The following is a 13184-nucleotide window of genomic DNA, read 5'->3' on the forward strand; positions in this document are numbered from 1 at the left end:
GGAGGTCCTGGACTGTGAGGTGGACACCTTCTGGAGCTTCTCCTGCTACATGGACAAGTTCTCCAAGGACTTCAGAGCTGATGGTCTGCACAGGAAGATAGGTGAGACTTTATGAATTATGATGTTCTACACAGGAAGATAGGTGAGACTTTATGAATTATGATGTTCTACACAGGAAGATAGGTGAGACTTTATGAATTATGATGTTCAACACAGGAAGATAGGTGAGACTTTATGAATTATGATGTTCTACACAGGAAGATAGGTGAGACATTATGAATTATGATGTTCTACACAGGAAGATAGGTGAGACATTATGAATTATGATGTTCTACACATGAAGATAGGTGAGACTTTATGAATTATGATGTTCTACACATGAAGATAGGTGAGACTTTATGAATTATGATGTTCTACACAGGAAGATAGGTGAGACATTATGAATTATGATGTTCTACACAGGAAGATAGGTGAGACATTATGAATTATGATGTTCTACACATGAAGATAGGTGAGACTTTATGAATTATGATGTTCTACACAGGAAGATAGGTGAGACTTTATGAATTATGATGTTCTACACAGGAAGATAGGTGAGACTTTATGAATTATGATGTTCTACACATGAAGATAGGTGAGACATTATGAATTATGATGTTCTACACAGGAAGATAGGTGAGACATTATGAATTATGATGTTCTACACATGAAGATAGGTGAGACTTTATGAATTATGATGTTCTACACAGGAAGATAGGTGAGACATTATGAATTATGATGTTCTACACAGGAAGATAGGTGAGACATTATGAATTATGATGTTCTACACAGGAAGATAGGTGAGACATTATGAATTATGATGTTCTACACATGAAGATAGGTGAGACTTTATGAATTATGATGTTCTACACAGGAAGATAGGTGAGACATTATGAATTATGATGTTCTACACAGGAAGATAGGTGAGACATTATGAATTATGATGTTCTACACAGGAAGATAGGTGAGACATTATGAATTATGATGTTCTACACAGGAAGATAGGTGAGACATTATGAATTATGATGTTCTACACAGGAAGATAGGTGAGACTTTATGAATTATGATGTTCTACACAGGAAGATAGGTGAGACTTTATGAATTATGATGTTCTACACAGGAAGATAGGTGAGACATTATGAATTATGATGTTCTACACAGGAAGATAGGTGAGACATTATGAATTATGATGTTCTACACAGGAAGATAGGTGAGACATTATGAATTATGATGTTCTACACATGAAGATAGGTGAGACTTTATGAATTATGATGTTCTACACAGGAAGATAGGTGAGACATTATGAATTATGATGTTCTACACAGGAAGATAGGTGAGACATTATGAATTATGATGTTCTACACATGAAGATAGGTGAGACTTTATGAATTATGATGTTCTACACATGAAGATAGGTGAGACTTTATGAATTATGATGTTCTACACAGGAAGATAGGTGAGACATTATGAATTATGATGTTCTACACAGGAAGATAGGTGAGACATTATGAATTATGATGTTCTACACATGAAGATAGGTGAGACTTTATGAATTATGATGTTCTACACAGGAAGATAGGTGAGACTTTATGAATTATGATGTTCTACACAGGAAGATAGGTGAGACATTATGAATTATGATGTTCTACACATGAAGATAGGTGAGACTTTATGAATTATGATGTTCTACACAGGAAGATAGGTGAGACTAAGCCACTATGCATGTTTAAATGTTCATTATGTTTACATATTCACTATTTCTCTAATAATACACTGACCTGGTGTCAGAAGACGGTGTTCAGATCAAAGGATTTTTAATACTAAGTGTAGATGATTGTTCAACATGCATCTATACTGTACATGTTGTAAACATGTCTAGACATGCAATGAATAACGCCAACATATAATCAAAATGTATTGTGGTGCAATTAGCTGAGAAACATTTCGCTAGTGTCTGTCTCCTTGTAAATACATGGTGCCTGACTGCGATAATATGAATATTAATAAACTGTAGTTCTGTTTTTCAGAGCTAGAGGCAGCGTTACTGAAGCAGCTGGACCCTCAGCTTCACAACCACCTGGTGACTGACCGCATGGAGAGCTTCACCTTCTGTCACAGGTAATGTACTGACACCTACTGGCACAACCAGGTACTGTCTCTCTCTCTCTCTCTCTCTCTCACACTCACACACACACACACACACACACACACACACACACACACACACACACACACACACACACACACACACACACACACACACACACACACACACACACACACACACACACACACACACACACACACACACACACACACACGGCTAAAGGGATAACACATTAAATTCCTGGTTTACTTGTTTCCATTGTAGTCCTATGTATTCAATTCATCAACGATTGCATTCATAACATCATATGCTAGTTATGGTTTCTCTTGCAGTTTTCGAATCAAAAGGTTGTAGTCGGGTAAAGGAGGGGGGGGGGGGCTTGGATTCAGAGATCAGAGGAATATCTAAACATTTTCCACTAACCAGTTACAATGTACAAACATTGCTGTGTCAAACCTTCCATGTTTCATCTCTGTACTGATAATCTTGGAATCTTTGCACATCTCTCTGCTAATACACCCGATGTTGATGTTGTCAATGAAGGCTCCAGATCACATTCTATCCTTGAAGTGGCCTGCACCTTTGACTCTATAGCTTAGAGGAGGATTTTATGATTAAAGTCCATTAAATACCAGCCATTCCTCCATACATCACACAGCTTATAAGCTTATAGGTGCAATCTACTCGTTTCTGTCTTTGGCAGCCTATAGGACATGTCCATAGGTTGGCCGTAAGTGGCTTCAAACAACTTGGGATGTAATGGCCAAAAAAGCAGCTAAACTGCTTGCAAAAGTATGTGCAATCTCTTTTATCATTGGTAGCCCACTGTCGTGGAATTCTGGATCAATCACAAACTAGCAACGTCACGTGCGCACATTTGACCACAGTGAATTGTGGGTCCACCAGCGGAGGGCGCTGTTGTTCAGACAATGTATTATAGAGAAAATAGCATGCACAAAATATCTAGAGGGTGCATTATGTTGTCAATAAGCTACATTTTGACAAACTTCATCAAATAGAATAAATGTAAAATAACTCCTGTTACACTCTCCCCTCTTGAATTCGGCAAAATACCAAATGCATAACACTGAAATAATCTCTGGTGCAAAAGTTCACATGTAAACCCAGGTCACAATCAAATAGAAGTAACAACACCACCACAAGTATTTTGTCAAGCCATAAGGCTGTTCCTGTAGAACACACGAGAGAAGTATTCCCCCTAAGGTGCGTAGGATAAGACCAAACGAAGGCCCCAACGCACTGGAAGATAAAAAACTCCTGCATGGCATCTTCAAATGCAAGAACAAAATGTAATGTTTCGTTCTGTTAGACCTTACAGCACATAGTAAATATGTGTGTTCTTGTATTATACCTCATGTGGACATAAATAAATGATTGTGTTTTCAGGTGGCTCCTCCTGGGCTTCCAGAGGGAGTTTGAACCCAGTGACGCCCTGCGTCTGTTTGAGCTGCTGAGCTGTGACCATCTGGAGTTCATCTCCCAACAGGTGGAGCGAGCCCGATACCAGGAGAGACTGGCCCGCAAGCGCTGCTGTGCAGGTAGGAGATACCAGGAGAGACTGGTACTAGGCAGGTAGGATATACCAGAGAGACTGGTACTAGGCAGGTAGGAGATACCAGAGACTGGTGCTAGGCAGGTAGGAGATACCAGAGAGACTGGTGCTAGGCAGGTAGGAGATACCAGAGAGACTGGTACTAGGCAGGTAGGAGATACCAGGACAGACTGGTACTAGGCAGGTAGTAGATACCAGGACAGACTGGTACTAGGCAGGTAGGAGATACCAGGACAGAGTGGTACTAGGCAGGTAGGAGATACCAGAGAGACTGGTACTAGGCAGGTAGGAGATACCAGGACAGACTGGTACAGTGTAGGATATACCAGGAGAGACTGTAGGTAGGCTATACCAGGAGAGACTGTAGGTAGGATATACCAGGAGAGACTGTAGGTAGGATATACCAGGAGAGACTGGCACCTTTTGACTGCTTCAACCTGACACTATAGTGTTGTTTCACCATTTCCACGTCTCTTCTCTCACCACACAATTCCTGCTTGTAATGAGGGGAGAACTAATTATTTTCCATCAACCAGTTCCCTGTTCTTTTTAACTTCCTATTTCTTCCTATTTTCCTTTATATTTTCCTCGCTCGTCGCTCCCACACAGCTTGATGACATCAACGAGCGTGTTGAGCAACACACAAACGGTGTCTCTGCGATGGTTTTAGCTGACGAGGCTGGGTCGTTCTGTAGTGTTGGTAGCTAGCTCTATAGTAGCATTAAAGGTATCATGACATTCATTTTCACTTTTTTTATTTTCAATGTTTTATTTGGGGTTTTATGACCTCAATTACACCCAAAAAACCTGAACTTAGAACATTCAGTGGATTTTCTGTGGTCTGGGGTTTTCTGAATAATTAGGCTGAAAAGTAATCTGAGCTTGGCCCTTCGACAGTGAGGTCACTGTCGATTAATCCCGCCCACTCTCCTCCTCGCCCCTCCCCTCCCCTATCCTTTCCTTTGGGGGGGGCGGAGCAGAGGCGATGATTGACAGGCAAAATCCCTCACCAGCGACACCCGCAGGCAAAGATTTCTTTTTTCATTGCAGTTGAAAAGGCTTTAGAAATGTGAGAGAAAAACACCTGCTATGGATCACTGGAATGGAATTTTCACTTAAAACTTTTTGTACACTTTTGAAGGACCAGGACAAAGACTTTGAATGTGGCGTAAAAGTGAATGTCATTAAACCTTTAAGGCTGCAGACACAGCCTCAGCTCAGCAAAATCTGCATTCGGCTCTCTGATAACAAACTGCACTGTTACACCTGGGTAAAACTGAATTTATTCTTATTGGGTCCAACATTAACCTCAGGAAGGCCACAGACTTTAACGGTCAGTGTTGCTGATAATGTACTCACAAGTAAAAAATATATATATAGATTACATCTGGGTTGTATTTTGGATAACAATCTTTCTGGTGAAAAAGTAATCAAGAAAGTTAACCAAAGACCAAGACATTTGGACAGAATCTCCTGGTTTATCAATAAGAATGCACTGAGGAGTGAGGACCCTAGCTGGAGCCCTCATCCAGTGTCATTTTGAATATGAACCCACATCATGGTACACTAGCACCTCCAAACAAACCAATTACACTACTACTACTAGACCTCACACCCAGGACTCACCTAACGGCAGCTCACTTTACTAGCGTGGGATGTAGTGTTGATTTTGACAGCAAATGTTGATTCAGTTTTAGTCAAATTCCATTTAGTTTTAATCATACATTAGTACATCTGAAATGTTTTGCTGTTAGTCTAGTTTTAGTTGAATATCATAAGGCTATGGTCGACTAAATCTACAGTTCATTTAGTCGACTAAAATGTATGTTTGCGGTGCCTTGATGGCGTCGTTATGGCTGATTTTACACTCGGTTGCATGCTGAAAATAGCCAATCTACAAGCTCACAACGCGTCGCAGCGCGACGCGTTGTGAGCTTGTAGATCTGCTATTTTCAGAGCACAACACCCGAGCGCAACCAAACATAAAATGACTTGTCTTTTAGTTCTACTGGATCTCTTCTCCACTAGATCCCTCACTAACATTTTAGTCTAGTTTTTATATGTTGACGAAATTGTGAATATATTTAGTCATAGTCTTAGTCATCACAGCTTAGTTTTTATTCAGTTTCTATTAAATATTTGTCAGTGAAAAAAGGTAGTTGACGATTTTCTTTTGTCAAAGTTTTAGTCGATGAAATCAACACTGTGATGGCTCAGGGTAGAGGACCCTAACCCTAACCCTCAGGGTAGAGGACCCTAACCCTAACCCTCAGGGTAGAGGACCCTAACCCTAACCCTCAGGGTAGAGGACCCTAACCCTAACCCTCAGGGTAGAGGACTGAGTACAGCATTTAGCAATTGGCCTGGTCCACAAGCAGTGTTGATTTCATCCACTAAAACTATGACGAACAATGTTTGTCGACTACCTTTTTCACTGACGAAAACTAAATATAAACTAAATAAAAACTAAGCTACGATGACTAAAACTAAGACTAAATATATTGTCAATTTCGTCAACAAATAAAAACTAGACTAACATGTTAGGGAGGGATCTAGTGGAGAAGAGATCCAGTAGAACTAAAAGTCATTTTATGCTTGTTTGCGCTCGGGTGTTGGCGCTCTGAAAATAGCAGACCTACAAGCTATCAACACACATGGCAAGGCAAATGCCCTGTTAAAAAGAAAGGTCCTTTTAAAAGCGTTAACGGACGGTGGTGCTCTCAGATGGTCAGGGAGGGCATTCTGCCACCCTATGAGCACCTGACGCAAATTGCAACCACAACGGAAGCCCTCTGGGCTTTTTTGTGTTATCCTTTTTGCATTGCTTGCGTTATTGTACTTGCTGTACTGTTTGTAATGCGTTAAAGGGGCTACACCATGAATTTGAACCTTTTCTTCTTTTTTGTGTGTTTTTGGTCTCCCCTACAGTACCTCTCTTCTATCCCCAAAAATACCCCAGTTTGAACACTCAGGCTTTCACAGCATATCTGGGGTTTTCTGTAAATTGGTCTCAAAACAGGCCAAACTGATTTGCACCCTGACGTGACGTCACGTCAGGGTACAATCCCTCCCGTTTTTCAGTTCCAACCAAAAAACAAAAAATATATATTTTTAAAAATATTTTATTTTTTATTTATTTTTTCTTATTTTTATTTTTTACTTTTTCCACACAGAACCAGGAGATAACATGCATACAAACTTGCTCAATAGTGCCCCGTGCCAAACAGGACAATGTGGTATTGCAGGTGAAAGTGCTTTATAAGCCAGAGAGAAGTTAGTTGGAATGAGTATATCTGAGGCTTGATTTAGGCTCAAACCTTTTGAAAAACGTTTGAGGGACATAAACAATATTATATTAAATATATATATATTTTTTTTTAATTCATGGTGTAGATAGCTGTGAATGTTGTGTTCCAGTGGTTAATAGTCTTCTGATAGCGTTGTGTTCCAGTGGTTAATAGTCTTCTGATAGCGTTGTGTTCCAGTGGTTAATAGTCTTCTGATAGCGTTGTGTTCCAGTGGTTAATAGTCTTCTGATAGCGTTGTGTTCCAGTGGTTAATAAAGTCTTCTGATAGCGTTGTGTTCCAGTGGTTAATAAAGTCTTCTGATAGCGTTGTGTTCCAGTGGTTAATAAAGTCTTCTGATTGCGTTGTGTTCCAGTGGTTAATATAGTCTTCTGATAGCGTTGTGTTCCAGTGGTTATTAAAGTCTTCTGATAGTGTTGTGTTCCAGTGGTTAATAAAGTCTTCTGATAGTGGTGTGTTCCAGTGGTTAATAAAGTCTTCTGATGGCTGTGCATGTTGTGTTCCAGTGGTTAATAAAGTCTTCTGATAGCGTTGTGTTCTAGTGGTTAATAAAGTCTTCTGATGGTGTTGTGTTCCAGTGGTTAATAAAGTCTTCTGATGGCTGTGCATGTTGTGTTCCAGTGGTTAATAAAGTCTTCTGATAGCATTGTGTTCCAGTGGTTAATAAAGTCTTCTGATGGCTGTGCATGTTGTGTTCCAGTGGTTAATAAAGTCTTCTGATAGCGTTGTGTTCCAGTGGTTAATAAAGTCTTCTGATAGTGTTGTGTTCCAGTGGTTAATAAAGTCTTCTGATAGCGTTGTGTTCCAGTGGTTAATAAAGTCTTCTGATGGCTGTGCATGTTGTGTTCCAGTGGTTAATAAAGTCTTCTGATATCATTGTGTTCCAGTGGTTAATAAAGTCTTCTGATAGCGTTGTGTTCCAGTGGTTAATAAAGTCTTCTGATAGCGTTGTGTTCCAGTGGTTAATAAAGTCTTCTGATGGCTGTGCATGTTGTGTTCCAGTGGTTAATAAAGTCTTCTGATGGCTGTGCATGTTGTGTTCCAGTGGTTAATAAAGTCTTCTGATGGCTGTGCATGTTGTGTTCCAGTGGTTAATAAAGTCTTCTGATGGCTGTGCATGTTGTGTTCCAGTGGTTAATAAAGTCTTCTGATGGCTGTGCATGTTGTGTTCCAGTGGTTAATAAAGTCTTCTGATGGCTGTGCATGTTGTGTTCCAGTGGTTAATAAAGTCTTCTGATGGTTGTGCATGTTGTGTTCCAGTGGTGGAGGAGACGTCGGGCTCAGAGCCTCACACCATCAACACAGACTTCACCTTCGAGCTGTTCATCTGTGCTACCATCCTGATAGACAACAGAGACTCTCTGCTGAGGTGCAGAGACGATGTGCAACTCATCCAGTTCACTAGCAGGCATGTCTTCTACACACTACTGGCTCTTAAAGGGATAGTTCACCCCAAACGATATTATGTTGCTTTCATCAAATTATTGGCTTAGGAATGCAACAAAAACTAACTATAAATCCATGAATGGGGGGGATGGGGGGGTTCCAGGGGGTTCGAATTCATTACGATAAGATAATGATCACGACCCAAATGGACCCATACAGGTCTATAACTCTGAGAGGGAGCTTGTAGATCTGTTATTTTCAAATAGCAGAAGAAATGTAAAATTTGGCTAATGTATTGTTTTGTAATAAATAATAATCAAAATTTGTAGTAACTTGTAACTAAAGTTTTCAAATAATTGTAGTTGAGCAAAAAATTACGTTTGCCTCTGAGATTTAGCGTAGTTGAAGTGTAAATTATTGAGAAAATTAAGAAAAAAAATACCTTGAAATTATACTTAAGTAAGCTACAGTACTGGAGTAAATCTACTTAATTTACTTTCCGCCGCTGAAGGTAACAGAGCACTTTGCCCTCTTCTGTCTCCTCTGAATGTAACAGAGCACTGTGCCCTCTTCTGTCTCCTCTGAACATAACAGAGCACTGTGCCCTCTTCTGTCTCCTCTGAATGTAACAGAGCACTGTGCCCTCTTCTGTCTCCTCTGAATGTAACAGAGCACTGTGCCCTCTTCTGTCTCCTCTGAACATAACAGAGCACTGTGCCCTCTTCTGTCTCCTCTGAATGTAACAGAGCACTGTGCCCTCTTCTGTCTCCTCTGAACATAACAGAGCACTGTGCCCTCTTCTGTCTCCTCTGAACATAACAGAGCACTGTGCCCTCTTCTGTCTCCTCTGAACATAACAGAGCACTGTGCCCTCTTCTGTCTCCTCTGAATGTAACAGAGCACTGTGCCCTCTTCTGTCTCCTCTGAATGTAACAGAGCACTGTGCCCTCTTCTGTCTCCTCTGAACGTAACAGAGCACTGTGCCCTCTTCTGTCTCCTCTGAATGTAACAGAGCACTGTGCCCTCTTCTGTCTCCTCTGAACATAACAGAGCACTGTGCCCTCTTCTGTCTCCTCTGAACGTAACAGAGCACTGTGCCCTCTTCTGTCTCCTCTGAACATAACAGAGCACTGTGCCCTCTTCTGTCTCCTCTGAATGTAACAGAGCACTGTGCCCTCTTCTGTCTCCTCTGAATGTAACAGAGCACTGTGCCCTCTTCTGTCTCCTCTGAATGTAACAGAGCACTGTGCCCTCTTCTGTCTCCTCTGAACATAACAGAGCACTGTGCCCTCTTCTGTCTCCTCTGAATGTAACAGAGCACTGTGCCCTCTTCTGTCTCCTCTGAATGTAACAGAGCACTGTGCCCTCTTCTGTCTCCTCTGAACGTAACAGAGCACTGTGCCCTCTTCTGTCTCCGCTGCAGCCTGCAGGGAACCCTGGACTTGAACCGCACGCTGCACAGAGCCGAGGAGCATTTCTACAACTACTGTAAGCGCTCGGCCTGGGACTACATGGGAGGCTGCTGCCGCGCCCGCAAACACAAACACGAGCACTTCCTCTACCAGCTCCGCAGCTTGTTCTTCTGACCAGCAGGAGGCGCTCTATCTGAACCACATGAACCCCCTAGCACTCGTTTACCTTTTTTCCGGGGAACGGAACATTTTGGCGAAAATAGCTCGATCCACGAGTTCAGGACACGTCGCATCGTGACACGCGTCCTTGGCTCGTAGCGTCAGCTATTTTCGGTGAAGATATTTGGTGTAGAGGGGAAAGAAAGGAGGGGGGGGGGGGTCTAGTACAGAGCCCTGGGGACCTCCAGTCATTGGCAGCCCAAATCCAGCCCAATCGTTCCAGTCCAGATTGGAGTGGGATCGGTTTCATGCATTCTGTCTGAACACGGCTCATACAGTAAAATGGTTCAAATCTGATTTCTGAATATCACTTACTGTACAACACCACCTTACTGTACAACACCACCTTTAAGTGAATATCACTTACTGTACAACACCACCTTTAATATCACTTACTGTACAACACCACCTTTAATATCACTTACTGTACAACAACAACACCACCTTTAAGTGTAAAGGCATGATAAGTGTGTTGTGTAATGGCGTTCCCCTCATTACATGACCTCACTGTGAAGGCTCTTTAATCTGGGATTATGATCAATATGTAAACACTGTTTGATCTTCTGTAGCGCTGAGACGTGGAGTGTAGCAACAGGTGTGTGTGTGTGTGTGTGTGTGTGTGTGTGTGTGTGTGTGTGTGTGTGAGAGAGAGAGTCCACTCTGTGCTGTCACCTGATCTATGTGACAACTGCAGGAATAGTGGGGTTGCTATTTGTGGACGCACGTTCAGCGGGACAGAGAGGGAACAGGGGGGGACAGAGAGGGAGGGACAGGGAGGGACAGGGGGGGACAGAGAGGGACAGAGAGGGAGGGACAGGGGGGGACAGAGAGCGAGGGACAGGGGGGGACAGAGAGGGAGGGACAGGGGGGGACAGAGAGGGAGGGACAGGGGGGGACAGAGAGGGGGGACAGGGGGGACAGAGAGGGGGGACAGGGGGGGACATGGGGGGACAGAGAGGGAGGGACAGGGGGGACAGAGAGGGAGGGACAGGGGGGGACAGAGAGGGAGCATCCCGCCTACCAGTGACATCGTCGATGGGGAATCCAAGGCAAGCTAATAGAAACTGCAGGCTTTCTATTCCTGGAAAGTTAGCGTGCTATAACGGTGTCACCATATGAGACAAGTGTTGAACCCAAGTGCAGAACCACACAGGCAGAAAGATCAAGTTTGATGAGGATTTATTATCAACCTCACGATACAAGCTGGCTATAAGGGCAGGACACACCATGACAACAACTGTAAACTGGCAATGGAACACTGAACACAGGGAGGTTTAAATACACAAAGACTAACTAGACACAGGTGAAACATAACTACAATCAACACATGATTGGCTGAGACTGAGCAGGACAACAGGTGAACTACATTTGCCATTACAGACTGTTGAGACAAGACAGGAAACGGCAACTAGGGCAGACAGGAAACACTAGGAACAGAACTACACAATAAAAAGGTACACAGTTCATGACAAATGGAAGCCATTGTTCTTGTGTTAAAGGTGTCATGACATTCAGTTTGACAACACATTTTAAGTCTTTATCATGGTCCTTCAAACGTGTATTAAAAGGTTTTAATACATGGATAGGGGAGGGGAGGGGCGGGGAGGAGAGGGGGCGGGGTTAAGGGACTATGACATCAAAGTCAAGGGGCCAATCCCAGCAATTTGTTTAGCCTAATTATTCAGAAAACCCCAGACCACAGAAAAAACACTGAATGTTCAAAGTTCAGGTTTGTTGGGTGTAATTGAGGTCATAACCCAATTACACCCAATTAAGAACTTTAATTTAAAAAAAATCTAATCAATCATAAAAAATGTGTGTGTAAAAAAAATAAAAACTTTCTAACGAGGATGTCACTGGTAGGCGGGTTTCTGAAGTGTCCACAGCCCTCCTATAGAGACACACGGCCGGAAGCGGAAGGCCTACACATTCACGCCCACTTTTGAGACAGCGCCGCTACTTGAGGTCCTTTAGAACGATGAACTGCAGCTCTCAATGCATTCCCTATGAGAGGATATGAGAATTAGCCTACTTTTAAAATATTCCTACATTAACTGGAGACGATATTGATTTAAATAAAAATATGTTTCCAAATGTATGGAGTGTCTTTGTCAACATATCTTCTTGTTTTCTTAATAGTTGATGTGTTTCACATTTAATTTGCCACTTTAACGAGTTACCCATAATGTTAATGTCACAGCAGAGGCGAGACGGCAGACAGAGAAGTTGTAGCATTTCAGTGACATCACTGTCTTTACGAGCGCCGAGCGCCGACCAGTGGCGTACCCACTGCAGAGGCAGGACAGGCGGTCGCCTGCCCAACTAAGATCTCGCCTCCCCTAAAAAAAACAAATAACCCGAAAAGGCTTTGAACTGAGCAGATTGGACCTTCTGTTCCAGAGATAATGACCAAAACATCTTGAAAACGGCCACTTTCGCCAGTTTTCTGGGTATTGAAAACCTCAAGGGATGCGTCCGTGACGTATATACCATGCGACCACTTAAACTCTAGATCTCCGATGCTAGCGGTTTTGACATACTGATGGAGTATATTATAGTATATTGTGGGTAATATATCGAGATGACAGATATGGGACATTAGAAAGGATAAATTAAACAAATGGGACACTTTATTAGAACACAAAGAAAATCGCTACAGCCTCAGTAGTTAACCAGTGAAATTACGGTATTTTACAATGCCTCTCGTAGAGATTGCATTGAGAGCTGCAGTTCATCGTTCTAACGGACCGTGAGTAGCGCGCTGTCTCAAAAGTGGGCGTGAATATGTAGGCCTTCCGCTTCCGGCCGTGTGTCTCTATGAGACACAGACCCAGGAGGAAAAAATTGCACCATTTTATCATGAGCATTAGTGAGGATCTATTAGGTTGAACATGGGTGAAGTCGCCCTTTAAGTGCAGTACTCAAGTACATGCATCGTACCTTAATAATGTGTTGTGTAGAATTGTGTATGTTGTGTGTTTTCTAGTAGAACACACACAGTCGTGTGTATGCAGCCCTCTGTAACACACTGCATGTGAGACTCATTATGTCGTCATAGAAACCACCTGCTCATATCAACACTATCCATGTGAATACATTAAACTAATTAAAGAAAGAGACATCTGTGTGTGTTGTGTTCATG

The 13184-nt window shown here is 42.3% G+C and overlaps 1 protein-coding gene across 1 annotated transcript in view; it reads left to right on the forward strand.

The window, feature by feature from the left end:
- Positions 1-10042, forward strand: part of LOC308083925 (uncharacterized protein) — a 20973-nt gene extending 10931 nt beyond the window's left edge. The window contains exons 6-10 of the mRNA XM_080426347.1: positions 1-101; positions 2067-2157; positions 3554-3705; positions 8286-8433; positions 9835-10042. The exon at positions 1-101 is cut by the window's left edge and continues 46 nt beyond it. Coding sequence (XP_080282473.1) covers positions 1-101; positions 2067-2157; positions 3554-3705; positions 8286-8433; positions 9835-9997 — 655 coding nt within the window. The 3' untranslated portion in view covers positions 9998-10042. The remainder of the gene's footprint in view (positions 102-2066; positions 2158-3553; positions 3706-8285; positions 8434-9834) is intronic.
- The last annotated feature ends 3142 nt before the right edge of the window (positions 10043-13184 follow it).

Source organism: Gymnoscopelus braueri, assembly GCF_963280865.1.
Source record: "Gymnoscopelus braueri genome assembly, chromosome: 4".
Classification (NCBI taxonomy): Eukaryota; Metazoa; Chordata; class Actinopteri; order Myctophiformes; family Myctophidae; genus Gymnoscopelus; species Gymnoscopelus braueri.